Source organism: Alligator sinensis, unplaced genomic scaffold, assembly GCF_000455745.1.
Source record: "Alligator sinensis unplaced genomic scaffold, ASM45574v1 scaffold768_3, whole genome shotgun sequence".
In the NCBI taxonomy this organism is placed as follows: Eukaryota; Metazoa; Chordata; order Crocodylia; family Alligatoridae; genus Alligator; species Alligator sinensis.
In genome coordinates, this window is record NW_005842135.1 from 976,202 (window position 1) to 994,561 (window position 18,360).

At 42.0% G+C, this 18,360-nt stretch overlaps 1 protein-coding gene across 1 annotated transcript in view; it reads right to left on the reverse strand.

The window, feature by feature from the left end:
* SMOC1 (SPARC related modular calcium binding 1) overlaps window positions 1–18,360 on the reverse strand; it is a 210,377-nt gene that overhangs the window by 61,519 nt on the left and 130,498 nt on the right. The window contains exon 7 of the mRNA XM_025205977.1: window positions 1,794–1,850. Within this exon, the coding sequence (XP_025061762.1) occupies window positions 1,794–1,850 (57 nt within the window). The remainder of the gene's footprint in view (window positions 1–1,793; window positions 1,851–18,360) is intronic.

Consider the following 18,360-nt stretch of genomic DNA (forward strand, 5'->3'; position numbering starts at 1 on the left):
ACCAAGCAACCTTATCTGAATTTACAGTGTTTCGGTTTCAGATCCTAATTAAGAAATGGACACCTGGCTTCCTACCCCACTCTGTCTTCTCTATTGAGCCAAACAAGACAATGATATCATTAATAGAAGCCAGAACTAGGTATTCCTGCCAGGAGTGGTGCGTGGAGGAAGGGAAAACAATTGATCAAATAATATATTTTCAGATTCAGGGAAAGAAATAAAAGTGATAAGCAATGAAGGTGCATGGTCTCAGGATGCAATGCAGGCCTTTTCTAGCCTTGGTCTTCTCTCCTATGTCAGTGTAGAATTATAAAATCTTCACAAAAACAGAAAGATTTGGTGTTTTACATGTCTTGCATAGAAGTGAGAGGTAGCCAAGACCTCTTAGGCTCTAGCTGTGCTCTGGGGAATAAGGGCAGGACTGTTCTCTGCAGTGTGCCCTCCAAGTGTTTTGTCTAGTTATGTCTAATTGTCCCAAATGTTGGTACTTTCCATCACTGCCCCAAAGAAGCTCCTGACAAGGTATGCACAGACTCGCATAGCTATTTGTCTGGAAATTACTCCCCATAGTTAGCCTGTTTTTCCCCGCAGTGCATTCCTCCCCTTGGATATCCATAATCACCATCTTGGGGAAAAGTGAAAGGGCATAAACACTGTTATTACAAACAGCAATTTAATACAATACAGAGTGTTGCCAAAAGGCTGCCAGAAGGCACAATATTTATGTAAGCATTAGATAGACCACTAGATTTGAGCCTCTGTTTATTTATGTGGGAATGCAACAGTTTGCCCCAGGTACATTTTTCTAATTTTTTTTAAAGTTGGTTTTGAAATATTATATATATTTTCATATAATTTTATATATTAAATAAGTTATAAAACTTAGATTCACTGAGTGGAAGTGATGGGACTGTAACTGCTTGCTGCTAAGTAAGCTTATTTTTCTCATACAGAATTGTCACAATCATCTATTTGTGTGAGAAGAGAGGAGCTACCAGCAGTACCATCTACTCCTGCAAGGTCCCATCCATTTTTGGCTTTGAACCAGTTTTACAATCCTAGAGACAGTGTTAAAGTCTGAAGCTCTCTCTACCCAGCAATGGCATTCAAAATAGTTCTTATCAAGGGGTCAGGTTTCAGCCCAAATCTAGTTTTAACTGATTTTGGAAGCTTTGCTTTAATTCAAAGAGTCCAGTAGATTGAGAGACAACAGCATATTGAGGAGGGTGGAGGTGGGTGGAAATCCCTGGATTAACACATCTGAGAGAGGAAACTGCCTTGGTGGGCCCAGGATTAGGTGGGCCCAGGACACTGACTTAATTTGTTTAATGGTATATGCGTCACTAAAAGAAAGCAGTAAATAAAGAAGCCTCCCAACATTTTTCCTCCCAGTTAACATTTGCAGGCCATGGTTTAGCATTTTCTTCCCCTTGGTGTTTTGCAGAGGTTATAAAACTCCCAGCATCAGTGTCATGGGGGTGGAGAGCGCAACAGGGGTAAGGATGGAAGAAAGGAAGCGGATGTTTCTGACTCAATGAGCATTTTTTAGCCATGACACCTTTTTCTCCAAGGTTACCCAAAGGCTCTGTCCAACTGGTGTTATTGTTGGAAATGAGGGAAGAAGGGAGGACGTGAAAAGATTTGGAAAAGTGCCTCATGTCCCAAGGGCACTCTGAAATGCAGATGACTTACAAGATTTGGGGGCTTTTCTACTTGTGGGATAAAAAATGTGTTTAGATAATAAATGTGTGAGCAAAAGAGAGAAAAGTTTTTTTTAAAGAGGAGGCTCTTACCTTCCCCGTCAAAAACAGGCTGGGTCTCCATGGTGGGTGTTGGCTTCGAACCATCATCTGAATTGAGAGTTAAAAAGAACCGAAAAGAAACTACCATTATTGAGGTAAATACTATCTACTCTCCAGTACTGTTGAATGGTTGGGATTTGTACATGGCCCGGCCAAGTCCAGAACAGAGACAGAGAAGACAGACAGACAGGAAGAAAGACAGTGAACAAAATAAGCCTCAGTTTACCTGGACACCAGCAGGAAATTTCAAAGTAAACATGTACCAACACTAACCACAAATTGAAAGAGTTTCCCCTCCTCACCCCTACCTTCCCCTTCCGCTTCCCCTTCCCCTTCCCCTAATATACTGATCGAGCTATCACCTTTCAGGATCAGGCGAGTACATCCCACGCAACTCATATCCTGTGACAGCAGGGGCTAGGAACTGACAAACCAAAATCCTTTCCATTATCTTCTGTGTTTAACTCATCTTCTGAAACTTACCACCATGGCAGGCTGCATCACTGTTCATCACAGAGCTGTTAGAAAGGGATTGTCAATAGGAAATCTTATTTCTTACAGTATCAGCTTCAAGCTGTTTTCTATCTGCAATGTTGTTAAAAGAGATCAGGAGAAAGACAACTGTTTTCTGAGGTTCATTTTCCTCTGCACAGGAGTGCTCCAGATGCCTTCTAGCAATTAGGTTGGAGTCTTTTCTATTTAAAAACTTTTTAAAAAATCCACAAGAGAAAAATAACATTTTTACAAATAGAGAAAAGAATGCAACCCAGTTTCCAAGTGGAACCTCATACACACAAGCCTTCCTCATAAATTTGGGATTCAGGTTGGGGCCTGGATTTTCAGCCCTTTCAAAAGTTATGAGGTGTTTGCTTTAGGGCTCATCTTTACATGGAGTTAAAGCAGGGGCGGGTAATTATTTCGGGTGGAGGGCCACTTACCAAGTTTTGGCAAGCTGTCAAGGGCCACATTTCCCTCTCCAGTGCAGGGAAGCAGGAACAGCCCCACAGTCCCAGGCCAGAAGCCTCTGCTAGGAAGGGGCTTCTGGTTGGGGGAGCAGGGCTGGGTGGGCCTTGCCGCTGGGTCCTGCTGCCGGCTTTCCCTGGGTCCTACTGCCCCTGGCTCCTGTCATCTTTGACAGGCATCTAGGAGCAAATAAATATTACATTTTCTAAATTTTTTAGGGGCCCTGCAGGCCAGATAGAATGGCCTGGTGGGCCGGATCCGGCCCCCGGGCCCTATATTGCCCACCCCTGTGTTAAAGCAACAGTACGTGCAGGGCTGAAAGAGTGAATAAGCACATCTGTGTCTGTATTGAGGAGATGGAATGATTGCAATGGAAAACAAACTGAGCTAAACTGAAAAAAATTGAGAGCCCCAGTCAACCCACAATCCAGTCTTTTTGTAGAGCATTGTGGTATACTTGAAGAGTTCAGAGCAGAACAACATAGACATTTCCTGAATGCTGAGGTTTAAATAACTTGCAATGGAGATATGCTTGTACATATTATAGGAAAAGGAGGGGGAAAAATCACCATTAGTATGCCCCTAATAAACTATGAGGGCATTGATTAAAGTATTCCCCGCATGTCATTTTCTAACCATTACAAGTCATTTTAAAATGAATGAAGCTTAAATGCCTTTTTCATCAAGTCATTGATTTTACATACTTCTGTGTGCTGAAATATAATCCAGAGTAGCAGTGGCTGGAATTCCAGTCATGTATCTCCACAGAAGTAAAGGGAATGAAGAGAAATGAGTGAGAGAGAGTCTATTCATTTACCCCTTGATTGCTCTGTTCAAGAAAAACTTTATATAAAAATACATCTTAATTTACCCAGGAAAGCAAGGATATATTCAGATGAGAACTGGATCCAGCAGTGCAAGGAGTAAAGCCAGTATGACCCAACAGTACTTAGCAGCACACAGAATCTGGGTCTGGCCAAACTACCACCGACTTTAATGACTTCATATTTTTAAAAGAATTTGCACCAATCAGACTGGAGAAAATGCAAGAGAACTCTGCCCCACCACCATCTCTAAAAGCTGGATATTTCCATTAAAAGGACCAGCAGTAAATTATTTAATGTTGCATTTTCACCCAGAAATTTAATGGTCCCCTCATCAGGCTTCAGAATCAGTATCTCTGCAGTCAATGGGGGCAGCATATTCTCCTTTATAGCTATCATTTCAGGCAGGGTGTTTGCATGACCAGATTGCACAGCATAATGTCACCTGCCACTACTCAGATGTAGAACAGTGTCTTGCTGAGTAATGGCCGAGTCTAAACTCTATTTTACACAGCCCTTTGTTTCTAGTACGTATGCAGTTAAGTTTAGGAGCAAGGGATTTGTGATGCTTATTCAAACCACTGAACTATCTAAGCCCCAGAATCCTGTATTTGACATTATGGTATTATGCAATGCAGCCGACCTGAGCTACATGCCAGAGATTGTAGCTGGGCCAGGTAATCCATAGAAAAGAATGGAGGCATCAGATACTAGCATGCCTGAGACACCAGAAGGACAAGCAGTTTAAAATGCTGTATGAACTCCAAGTGAAAATGTGGGGTCAATTCAAAAACTAAAAGGGAGTTTTTTGTTCTATGCAGTTACTTCAGAAATAATTTGTGAAAATTATTTTCAACCAAAAGTTTCAATTTTATGGAAATTTCTTTAATTTCTGCCAATTAAATCACTGAAAAAACTTCTAAACCAGCTCAGTATACATCAATGAGTGAAACCCTGGCCCCACTGAAATCAAAAGCAAAATTTAGCAGGGTTTCACCTAAAGCAATACAAGTTTTCTTGACATTGAATAAAATTTATTTTCTTTTCAAGTTAAATGCAATAGGATCCTGTAGCATCACACATGTATACATATATATGAGTAGGGCCAGGAATAAAAAAACCCAACAAACACAAAAGTGCTTGTACACCTAAGGGAAATAAGTCAGAGTCGCTGACTGACAAAACTGAGGAAATCCACGACGGTGACTATATGGTGCTAAATAAAGTGTTCTAAAAATGGAGCATCACAAAAAATAGAATGGAGGAGTTTCCAATTTGAAAAATTAACAAAGTTTCCAATTATATCTGCCATTCCCTTTTGTTCCTTAAGTTTTTTTAACAGAAAAATCTATACAGTATTACCAATTTAACATATGTAAGACATTTTCAAAGATATGCAGGACAAATTCTTGTCTAGATTTCGTTGAAATTACAGTAGGGAAAACTGGCTTCTGATTTCATCTTGAAATTTTCTCTTTAAAAGGGGGATTCTAACATCCATCTTTTGTCAGAACAGGGTGTTCTGCTTCAGTATGACTCCTGAAACCCCAGCACTGATATTAAAATATACATTTTTTTTTTCAGGCATACTCTGTAGTTCAATGAAGCAATGAACAATAAGTATTAGCAGGGTTGACATTTAATGTAGAAGTTAACCTAAATCTGCTAGGAGTACTACTCAGAGCAGTCCAAAAAGGAAAGGATCTGGCATCATAAATTACCAGTATGATAAATTATCACACTGGTATGATAATAAGCTTATTTCTATTGTTTCCATGAATGCTTGCCCACCAAGCAATTACAGAATTGCTTTTCAGATCTAAATCAGAAACTCAGGAGCCAACAGAGGGGAATTAATCAGAAGTGGATCCGAGCCACTCATTTTGTATCCAAATATGGATCTGAACTTTGGCAAAATTCAGGACGATTCACGGGGCTCATTGTAGGCTTAGCTTTAGAAGGAAAAGAAATACTAACAAGTACAAAATTCTTGGTAAATACCAACTCATCCTCAAGCAGCAAGTCCTTTTCTATAGAGTTATTCAGAAATAACCAAGCTGTTCATTAAATGGCAACAGAACAAGGGACCAGATCGAGGGGAACAGAAAACAAATATGTACACGGTGTGGTCTTTATATTAAAAATTATAAAGCATTTTTAAACAAAAATTCCACCTCCTCATTCTCCCACTGCTAACTGCCAAAGCTGAATTCCCATTTATTAAGTCTGCAGCAGCATCCAAAATGGTGCGAGAGAAATGTAGTTCCTGTCCTGTTTAAACAAAAAAGGACTCCTCTCCTTCCCCGCCATACACACACACTTAACACATACACAAACTAAGTAACAGTAATATAATTCACTTAACCCAATTTTAGAAATCAAAACTAAGAATATTTGCAATTTTTAAAGGTCAAGAAAGTCTCATAAGAAAGAAACTGCAATTTTTTTAAAAAGTGGCATCCGCTCACATTGTGGCTGCCAGCAGCTGACTCCACAGCTACGCAGGCATATTTCTCAGATGGGAGGATTTTCGGTAACTCCGTGTTCCAAATGAATTGAAATGGAAAATAAAGTTACACTAGCATTCACTGTGAGCAGGAGAACAGGCTTCAGGGCTGTTTATTCTCATTTGACTTCTCTTTACTTCAGACACTTAACAACACTGAACATTTGCTCCCCTGCACTGTGTATTTCGGGTAAAGCTGTGAGAAAAGTTCTAGTCCACAAAACAGTAAGTGTCGAACAAAAATTTTATAGTTTAATAATAGTTTTGACTAATGATGTGAAAATCCAAGAATTTCAGGTTTCGGGGGATGCCATTTAAAAAATAGCTGCTTTATATACTATTCATACCCCCCCCCCCCCCAAAAGATATTAGGCAAGATTTCCTGATCCAAGAAGCCAGAAAATCTTATAGCTTTAAGGTACAATTGCAACTGAAATGGCCCCTCTCTCAGATTATGCCCCATACCACAGGACAAAAAATGAGAAGTAAATTAAGTATTTCCTATCCACTTTAGCTGCTTTTGCACTTGGCTGCACAGTTTCCCCAAGACTTTGGGTGAAGATTCATAGATTGTAAGGGGCTGGAAGGGACCTCACAAAATCATTGGGTCCAGCCCCCCTGCACTAAGCAGGAAAGACAACTGAGGGGTCAGGTGACCCCAGCAAGGTGACCTTCCAGTCTCCTCTTGAAGATTTCCAGGGTAGGTGATTGCACCACCTCTGGAGGGAGTTTGTTCTACAATCTAGACACCCTGACAGTGAAGGAGTTTTTCCTAGTATTGAGCCTGAAACAGTCTTCCAGGAGTTTGTATCCATTACTCCTGGTCTTCCCCAAGGGTGCCCTGGTGAACAGTTGTTTACCGAGCTCTTGATTTATTCCCAGTGTAGTGGTAAACTGCTACCAAGCCCCTCTCAGCCTTCTCTTCTTTAGGCTGAAGAAGCTCAGGTCCCTCAGCCTCTCCTCGTATGGTCTGCCTTGCAAGTCTCTCCTCATACAGGTGATGAACATTACAGGCTGCTGTGTACTCCAGCTATGACAGAGGTGGCTCAGGTGGCTCTTCTCTAGACCCTCTCAAGTTTTGCCACATCCTTGTTGAGGTGTGGCACCCAGAACTGGACGCAGTACTCCAGCTGCAGTCTCAATAGTGCCGAGTAGTGGAAGAATCACTTCCTTGATTTTACATGAGATGCATCGGTTGATGCATGCCAGAGTGTTGTTTGCCCTGCTGGCTACAGCATCACACTGATGGCCCAATTGTTCACGCAATGATCAACTATTACCCTGAGGTCCCCTTCGGCCATGATGCAAGTCAAACTGTTGTCACTGAGCCTGTACGTATGTTGGGGATTGTTTGCCCCCAGGTGGAACACTTTATACTTTTCAGTGTTGAACCTCATCTGGTTCTAGGCAGAGGGTAGATTCAGACTAGACATCAGGAGGCGCTACTTCGCTGTCAGGGCGGCTAGGATCTCGAAACAACTTCCAAGCGAAGTGGTGCTGGCTCCTACCCTGGGGGTCTTTAAGAGGAGGTTAGAAGAACACCTCGCTGGGGTCGTTTGACCCCAGTACTTTTTCCTGTCATGGCAGGGGGTCGGACTTAATGATCTGCTCAGGTCCCTTCCGACCCTACCAACTATGAACTATGGTTCCGATTCACTCCCCTCTCCAGTCTGTCCAGGTCTGCCTGTATTTGCAGCCTATCTGCAGGTGTGACCATGATCCCCCATAACTTGGTGTCATCCGCAAACTTGTTCCGATTCACTCCCCTCTCCAGTCTGTCCAGGTCTGCCTGTATTTGCAGCCTATCTGCAGGTGTGACCATGATCCCCCATAACTTGGTGTCATCCGCAAACTTGGCCAGTGAGCTCTTCACTCCCACATTCCAATCATTGATAAAGATATTGAAAAGCACCAGAACAAGCATGGACCCTGGAGGAACACCACTGGCCACTTCTCGCCAGGATAACAGATCCATTCATGAGAACTCTCTGGGTCCTACCTCGCAGCCAGTTTCCAGCCCACAGTCTTCAAATTTTCCCATGAGGATATCTTGGAATACCAGATCAAAGGCCTTTTGGAAGTCTAGGTATATAATGTCAACCTCCTCCCCCATGTCCAGGTGGCAAGACACCTGGTCGTAGAAGAGGATGCAATTGGTAAGACAGGACCTGCCTGCAACAAAGCCACGCTGGCTATCATTCAGAATCCTTATCCTCTACGAGTGAGTTGCAGATAGACTCCTTGATGAGTTTTTCTAGGATTTTCCCTGGGATAGAAGTTAAGTTGATTGTAGTTGTCTGGGTCCTCCTTGTCCCCTTCTTGAATATGGGAACAATGTTGGCTCTCTTCCAATCCTCAGGGATCTCCCCAGAGCACCATGATTTTTTAAAAAGATTCACCAGGGTTCCTGCAATGACCTCAGCCAGCTCCTTCAGCACTCTCGGGTGAAGTTCATCTGGTCCTGCTGACTTACAAATAGCTTTTCTAGTTGGTTATGCACCAGCTCAGTGTCAACAGTAGGAAGACTGTTCTTCCCACCATGCCCGTGTGAGCCTTATTTTGCATGTACTTCCCCTTGGTCCAGTGAAAAACCAAAGCAAAGTGGACAGGCAGGAATTCAGTTTTCTTCTGGGTGTTGGTTACCAGCTGTCCTGAGGTAATCAGCAGGGGCCCCACACTTCCATTTGTTTTCCTTCTGCTCCCTACATACCTGAAGAAGGATTCTTATTGTCCTTGATTTCCGTTTCTAACTTGAATTCAGTCGCTGCCTTAGCTTTTCTAATCCTATCCCTACGTGTGCGGACCACTGTCATACAGCCCTCCTTAAGGACTCTCCCTAGCTTCCATTGTGTGTATGCCTCTTTCTTCTTTTTCAAGAGGACCATGATATCCCTACTGAGCCAAGATAGATCTGTACCCTGTCCTCTCACACCTGTTGTCACCCAGCAGAGCTGCTAGCCTATTTCTCTTTGTTGCAAATCTACTGCATGGTCAGGTCTTTTCTTCTTGGTTGAACACAAGCATGGTATTCATTCCTAGAATAACATGGATTTATCCCAGTAATTCTCCCAGTTGGAGAATTATTGGGAGAAATGAAATTTTGGCAAGTGGAGACTTGAACAATCTAACCATTGGTAAGAATGAAGTAGGTAGCTACAAAATACCTTTCCTCCAATGCCATATTTTATCATAATAATGTAGCCATAAACAAGAAGTCACGCAGGTGCCACCAGCACAAGAACAGAACAGATTTTGTTGTCCTTACGTGATGATGACTTTGATAAGGACACAATGACTGAATCACAATTTGCCTGTAACTAGCAAAGCAAAAACTTTCCCAGTATAACAAAGGGTAAAATTCTACTCTACATCAACCTCACTATAGCTCTTTGTAGAGCATTCTGCATGCAGAAACAGAGCTCCCACTGAAAACTGCAAAATATGTGGGGAAAGTCACATCTCAAATAAGGGATATTATCTACAGTGCAAGCTTGAGAGCTTTGCTCTAACAAGGCAATCTTTATTCTACAAGTCACACTAAATTTGCTTGTGGCCTCTAAATTTGCTTTCCCTCCTTTGCCATAAGGGAAAGGAGCTGTAATGATTGTGGAAGAGGTATGATTATTGTGGATTAACATCAATCAGTCTTTTGGTCACAACCATGATTAATATTGGGAATGAGTTAGGGAGGAAGAAATTATTACTGAAGTTAGTCTAACATGCAACATTCTTTACCTGGTAGAGACCCTTAATGCACCAATGACCCATATGCAATTGTGATGCATGCGGATACAGAGTCAGAAAGGAGATAAAAGGTGACTGTCATTTCTGACAATGCAACCAAAGGAAAGCTCTGTATTTGCATTGCCATATTAAAGCAACAAATTCTGCATTCCCACTTAAAGAAAGAGCAGCTTTTAGTGTTTCAGCTGTCTAAACCCACTGAAGAAATCCCTCAGGGATTCAAATGAAGATGTTAACTGTCCATTGCTGCAATTGTAATGGGTACTAGGGAACTGGTGTGCTCCCATCCAGGTACCTTATCCTATGAAACCTGCACAGGAAATTATATAGATATAGATATACCCTGAATCATCAAGATCTCAAAGAGCCGTAGACTCAATTTAACCTGCTACAACTAAGAGACATGCCAGGAAAGCCTCCTTTTTTCAAAGACAAGCAGTAAGTATTTGTACTGCCATTCCCTGCAATGAGTGGCTAGTTTGAGCTTGTAGCTAAAGCTCCAAAGATAACCTAAGGGCAGAGACTGTAAAAAAGATGGATGCATTCTCTCCACAGTCAGAAGCGTCTATCTTTTCTAAAAATCAGATTCTTGACTATCAGACTGAGGGAAAAAGAGAAGATTTCTTGAGGTAGCATATTGAGGTACTCAAGATCACAAGCATGCTTTTGTGAGGACCTGACTAAATTGGGTTTGATCTGGCTAAGTCAGCATCACTTAAAGAGCATTGTTCAGACACATCTGCTGATTTCTGATCTCTAACAAGAGGTTTGTTTTTATACTAACAATTTCCAAAATTTCCACTGGCACAGTGAATGCATACACGTAAGCAGAGCTAGAAATTCTCATTCATACCTGATGCAACAGTCTGCCAGCTTTGCACATGGTGAACATCAGAACCACCCCATAATTTCTAGATATATCTGTAAAACACAAACCATGAGGGTGACCACAACAAGGCCTGTCTTGATACCTTTTAAATGGTCTTTATTACTGTGGACCCTAAATTCTCAAACAGTGCTCAATTCAGCAAGCAGGACCACAGCAGGTGCCTTGCCTTATTGCAGTCCTACAGCTGTCCTGCAGACAGTTTCACATAATGGAATTTGTTCTACTTCCTGAAAGAAGTAAGAGATACTGCATAAACACCAATGTTGAAAGAAGTGTGGTTGCCAAGTAAATCACTCAATGTTGGTATTTGCAGTCGAGCCTTAGCTTTGCTTCTTCAAAAGCACATACTACTATAAAGCAGGAATTTTAATTTTTTTTCATAACATGGCTAACATCATAACAGGTTGACCTGTATGTTAAGTTGATGCTGGGAGCTTTAGGATTGTTAATTCCTGATTTTTTAAATAAATTCATTTTGAAATCTTAATATTTTGTACACTATGATTAAACTTCCATTTTTCTTATTTAAACAGTTCCATAAGGAACTAGAAACTTGTTTTACACACAACTCACACCTTCCAAAAGTCACAGGAAAAACAGCTCTGCCTCATTCAATATGCATTTCTGCATTAAATGAGCCAGCCCTTTACAAGTTTAGAAGAATCTAAATTTATGAACACATATATGTTGCCAATACAAATGTGAAAAAAATCAGTGCTTATGCAGAAAGCACGTTTAAAAAAACAAACAAACAAAAAAACCCAACCCTTATGATTTGGCCAAATCAAGAGAGAGTTCTTCATCAGGGAACTGAAACTGAAAAGCACAGATCCACTCTGTTCTCCCTGCCAGGATCCAATGCCTCTGCCCATGGTTAGTCACTATGGTCCCATAGCTATTTTAAGAGGGTTTGAAAAAAACCCAAAAAAGTGCTCTCTCAAACAAACAGCAAAAATATATTTTTCCTTCCACTTTCTTCATTCTCAAAAGTAGAAGTTATGGCTCTCATAAGCACAATCACAAATAATCATATACCCATGGACAGACACTTGGAAAATTTTATCTCGAAGCCTGATAATGTAACAACATGGAGAGGCTCCTTAAAGCAAAAATGCTTATGGAACATTACAGGCTGCTGTGTACTCCAGCTATGACAGATCTCTACATTTCCTAAATTATATACTGCAAGTTGTACAAATGCTCTTGGTGTTTACTTCAACAGCTTGTTCTAAGTCATCCAAGTACAAAGAGTAACTTCAATTGGGCCTTCTGAAGGCATTAGTTTTTTCCCCTCTCACCCCCCTTCCCCTTCTCACTACTCCCTTGCAGGTGCATCAATATGAAAAAAACCTCCAGCCATGAAGACTTTGTGGTCCAATATAGTCAGTGCATTTGTGTGACAGCACAATTCTTTGCCCTGCAAGAAAGCCTGTCCCACGCATAGACAGCTGGAAGTCACTTCGACCCCTGATGACACGATTCAAAGCCTCTTCTGTCTGGCTTTTTGATTCCTGATTGACACATTCACTGCCGGGCGGAGATAAATGCTGCTGGGAGGACAATGTTGATCCGCTCGGACTATTCTTGTGAAGGACTTTTGCAGAATAATAAACAAAAAACATTGGTGTGCTTAAGTGTCTGAATAGAACTTGAGATAGACAGAGAAGGACTGGAGTGCTTTAAAGAGCCTGGCAAGTCGATTGAAGAGTTAATTGTCTGGGTGTACAATGAGTTTATTCTGACTGCAAACAAAGAGCTCTCTCTTCCTGGTCCTGGTCCCTTCAAAAGCAATGTGTCAAAAGGGCCCAGAGCAGCTCTCACTATTAATGGCACTGCTCTGGTCTCTGGGATTCAGTAGCTTTAAAAACCTTGAATCCTGAGATTCAGATGGTATCTCTCTAAAATCCAAAGTCCTCATTTACTGCCCAAGTTCTCAAACTACTTCAGCAGTAATTAGCCAAAACAAACCTACCCTTCTAGCCTCGCCTCTTTCTGTGTAGCTTTCAGTGAAAACAACCTCTTTTGAAAAATAGAGACGAGCTATTATCCAGCAAAATTGGTTTTGTAGGCAACTTCTCTCAAATCTGATCCAATTTTAAATTGTAATTGTATATTGTCACTACAGACTAGTTCAAACAAAAACCCTGGATCCAAATCTCTCATACTTTGGTATGTTCAGAATCCAAATTAAAATCTAGATTTGTCTTTTGGACTTAAAATAGGTCAAACCAAAACCATGTCCAAACACCGCCCCCATCTCTGGGAAAGTTCAGATCCGGATTTGAGGTTTGCAGGTCAAACCTATCCCTATGGCAAATACCACTTTAAATACCTGACTCTCACTTGCATGAGTTTTGTAAAATCTGCAGGAAAGTCCTTCCTGATATAATTGCCTAGAAGGCAATATAGCCATCACTAAACCATCGGATTGTACTGTTTTGGTAACAAAATACTTATGTTACCAATGTGGGAAAGAGAGATGTGGGAGGATTTATCTTAGCAAACAGTAAAATTCAAAAGGTTTTGAGGTTCAGTCAGAAAAGTACTTTGAAGCATAGCTGGTTGGGAATTTTATGATTAAATGTTTTTGCTTCAAACAAGTCAGTTCATCAGAATAGAAGCATTTCACTGAAATGTATCGTTTCAACTAAAACTTCCTCAGGCCAATGATGACATTTGTGGTCAAAACTAGAGAGAGAGAGCAAATCAGCCAAGAGCCCAGCTGTTACAGCACTCACGTGATTCAGACCAGGGCCTTGAACCTGGCTCTTCTTACTCTCTAGGTAAGTGCCCCAACCGCTGGACTATTAGCTAGTCTCAGGGACTATCTGTATGTCTGTCTGAAAATGATACGGAATCACAGCTCTCCTCCACAAAAAAATAAATAAAGATTTCAAAATGTTGGAGCTTAGCTTAATACAGTTCAGAGTTGGGCTGGCTGAAAACAAACAAATGCACAAACAGAGATATTCATGCATTCCCCAAGCCTCACTCCAGTCTATAGGATTAGCTGTTGGATAAGCAATGTCGGTATCTCTTTAACCAGCCTGAATGTGGAAATTTGAGATAAGAATATTTAATAATGTTGAACTTTACTTGAGAGTCAGATTGGCTTTGGGGCACAAGTTCAGACTGACTCTAGTTATAGCCAGTCAATCTATCCATCTCTCATGATCCTGCCTCATTATACCAGAGACTGAGGAATAGATAATTGGATTTGTACTTGCTTAAGGGCTTGCACTTCTGTGACCAAATCCAGGGAAGAGCTCTGATTCACAAAAGCTGAAGTGTCCCAATCTGTTCTTATGAAGTTTTAGACTCAACTGGCAAGACCTTTCACTATGTCACTTTTTGTCATGATATTTCTGCCATCTTGGGCTTTTATGGCCAAATTCACATGGAAAATGACAAATTCAAAGCAAGTCTTTTGAAAGTCTGGGGAATAAACAAGGAAATAAACCCAGAAGAAGAGATTTTAGTCTTACCTCCTGAAAAGGAAAAGGGTTCATAATTAAGGCTGGAGTTTGGGGGGTTACCAAAAGTAACACAAAATTCTTTGTTGCAATTAATGCAGGAATTAAATCATCCTCACGCTGTGAAAGAATTATGCCCTGTTCATTTTCTCCCCCGTGCAAAAGTTTCACATCTGGAGCTAAACAAAGTCATGTAGTGTCAGATGACTTAGCAATGGATAGACTGTCATTAGCCCTGACCTATAGGATCAAGGCTTAGCTCATTCATCTATGCCTCTGCCATAGAGTGAGCGAATAACCACTTTAATTGTGCCTTTTGATTTATTAAAACCACACCAAGTCAAAATCTTTCAGGTCACTCTTAAGTGTTATTGAGGTTGTCAGAAAAACTTTGTAAGAATGTGCTTATCATTCACTCAAAGTCTGTAAATGGAGTTTGTCAAGGTGAGAGGCAGGAGTGGTTTTTAACTTCTAGTTTTTGAGAAAGCTGTTTTTCCACATAAGCCATCACACTGTCAGCTCTCTTAGGCAGAGGGCCAAAATCCACTGAGTCAGTGTAAAAAGTCAGGATTTTCCCCCAAATATTTCCCTCTTTCTGCTCATTGTAATCCCTTACTTTCTGCCTCCCTGCTTCACTAGGGTAAAGAGAAAGATGTTTCTATAAAACAGGACACTACTCTCATCATCAGAAAAACTTGGCCTCAACATTGTGCTAAACCTCACACCCTCACTTATATTTTGGGCAGCGAATTTAGACTCTGGAGCAAAAAAGCCAAGGGTCAATTAATTTAGACTTTGGCCTACAGTAAACTTGCCCATGAATGACATGTGCCCCTGGTGGCTGGGGGGGTATGGCAACCTCCCACAGGAAGCAGCAGCAGTGGCGAGCAAGGACCTCCCACAGGCAGCTGCAGCAGTGTCGGCGGCGGGCCAAGACGGGAGTTCGAACAGGCGGCTGTGGCAGTGTCGGTGGGGGTAAGCAGTGACTGTCCACAGGTGCTGCTGGCAGCTTCAGCAGTACTTTTCTCAGGGGGCGCACTGCCAATCTCAGGGGGTTCACATGCACCCCCTACGCGTTGCCAGTGAACTTGCCAGCTGCATGTTGGGGTAGTTGCCAGTCTCAAGCCAGGATAAGGGAAGGATTGAGCATAAAGCTAATCATTTAGCCTCATGAAATATGCACTAGTAATAGGGTGAAGTTACACATTGCATTCAGACCACAGTGGGCGCATCCACATGTGCAGGCACGTGCGCTTGCAGCAGCTCAAATAGCAGTGGCATAAATTTGTGCAGGAGATTTGTACCTCAGCACAAGTGCCTGAACATGCATTTTGGTGTGGGGCAAATTGTGCCACTTGGGGCAAACTGACCCTGTCCAGCTCCTTCCGGATTTGCAGCCAGGGGGAGCTGAAGGCTGGGGCTAGTAACTGTGCTGGCCCCAGCAGCATGAAAAGTTGCCCTGGTGAGCAGCTCAGGGCTACTTGCTATCAGGAACTTCTGAGGCCTGGCCAGTTGGTATCTGGGGACACTAGCCCCCTGTGCCAGCTGGACTGCTACAACACCCCAGACCTAGAGTGGCCTCTGCACCCTCTACCCACTGCAGCAGGCTGGCAGCAGGGGCTGCTGCCTGGCTGTGACCTTCTGCACACCTGTGACAGCATCCGCCCCCTGAAGCAGTGTGCTGGGGTAGCAGGGGCACCATAGATATGCTCTGGCCAGATGTCAAAGAATTTATCTGGAGGACACAGCCTCCGCCTGCCTCAGGGCATGCACAAGGAGCATGCACTGCACCATTTTTTTTCCACATGTTTTTTAATACTGGGATTTCCTGGTATCAACTTTAGAGCCTGCATTGCAAATATGCAGTGTGGGGAACATTTTTTCATTCTTAGTGTGCCTCTTGTGGCAGCCCAAACTGGTTTGAGACACCTCATCAAGCACGTGTGCGATCATCTGGACGTGCCCAGTAAAGGCATTTCAAATGCAAGTGTCCACATGTTAAAGCTCATTAACTCACGCTAAATACACTCTGAGTATCTTGGTTACACCACTTGAGGCAAGGGTTAACGTTGGCCTGTGCTACTTAGCCTGTGTTAGGGTAAATTCAGTTTGCTCCACAGAGATAAAATGAGTAATTTGTAGTCCTCCTGCATCCCAGGATGCATTGCTCCAGACCCCCTTCTCCCCCCAAAACAGGGATAGAGTCCAGGTATCCTAGCTTCTAGCCATCCCCTGCTCACCAGCCTTTCAGTGGCAAGTCGGAGCTGCGCAGGCAAGAAGCAGTATTAATCCTTAATGTGCAACTGCTCACAATATGTTTTAACTTTAACATCACTTAACATTGCACAGATTTACTACAGTATAATTGTAGTGTGTAACTTTACCCATAAAAACAGGATTAGGCTACTACTCTGAGAAACAGGACTAGAAGAGATCAGTTTCTGCCCTTTATCAAGGCTCACAGAAGAAGGAAGACAGATTGGTCAACATCCAAAGGAGGTGCCAAGTTGGGTTACCAATCTAACAAGGGCATAAGTGTGTGCTACACAGCTAGGCCTCATGTATTTTCCAGTCCTGTAATGTAGTAATATAAGACTAAAAAGGACTTCCTGGGCCACTGAATACAGTCTCCTGTAACAGCAGGCAGCCATTTACCCAAAGAGATCTGAAAATCATCCATTCTGCTCCTTCTTGCTCAGCATAATCACAATCACAAAGCACCTCATTAAAACAAAACATAAACCTTACAGTATATCACATTAAAAGCCAAGGGGGAAAAGACACCACGGATACCCTCCCACTGAAATATCAGAAAAGTTATTTGACTAGACCTAGAAGAAAATTAAAATGCCCTATACTACAGAGAAAGACAAAAACTTCCCCACTATCCTTGCTAGTCTTACCGGGGAAATATTCCCTTTTGACCCCCAAGTATGGCAGTCTCTCCAATCAGGTCCCCAGCAGCATCACCAGCACATCCCAGACAGAGCTCCCATTTTTAGCTCTGGCCAACATCCAATAATTCAGTGGGAAGTGGAAAAGACAGGCAGCCAATAAAACATCCATGGGGGGGAAATCCTTCCTGGCCTCTACAGGTGATCAACAGAAGCCCTAATCATGGGAATACCATACACTTATTAACTTTAAAACACAGGGATATCAAAATACTTAAATCCACATATCGTGCACTGATCATTAATCCAAAAACACCCCTGAAATCTCATACTCTCTTTCTTACAAACTTGTCAAACTCCATCCTGAAGCACTTCAGGTTCTTTTTTATTACTTTATTCAAAAGACTATTCCAAACCTTCACTCCTGTAAAAGCTGGAAACCTTGTTCTAAATTTCTAGTCTAAATTTGTTCATGACCAGTTTGTGGCCATTTGATTGTATACAATATTGTTCGTAAATTAAGCAGTTTTGCTGTTCCTATGGGACAGTTAAAACTGCAAGCTCATCTTTGACAGTAGTATAGGTTAGTCCCGCTAGTTAGATCATAAAGGTCTCACTTCTTGTAAGCAAAACAGCCAGCGGAATGCACCTCGGCAGCAGCCAAGAGCATCTTCAGGGGTTCTGCAGATTTATTTCTGATCACCCAGTCAGTTTTTGAACAGGAGTGATGCGTGCTCAATGTAGCCATTCCCCAGTTTCACATCTTCTAGAAGTCATTTTAGACCATTAAAACCCATAAAAGTCCAGTGTGTGTGGCTGTTTCATATCCTTCTCAGAGGTTTCCTCAGGATTATACTTATAAAGGGCATCACACACTTGGAGTAATAGCAAGTATGTACAGTAGGTCTGGACCAGAAAGCAGTGATCTAGTGAGAACTGAGCCACATGGGCTGAAGTAGCCAGAACAGATTAAACACCAGCCTAGCTCTGTGTATATCAAGGGAGGAATAAAACCACATCAGTATGAAACTGGAATGTCACCAACTAGCTCTACCTACCAAAGGAAGGTTATTTTTAATTTTGTCTCCTTAATACTGTCTAGTGCTAATTTCTTACAATGAAAGGACTACAGTTACCATATGAAGATTCCATTGGTTTGGCTAAGAGAGAAGGTGGCCTAAGAGTGGATCTCTGACTTAAAGTATTCCCCCAAATTAACATTTGAGAGCCACTTTCCTGGAAGACATCACATATAGAAGCAGAAC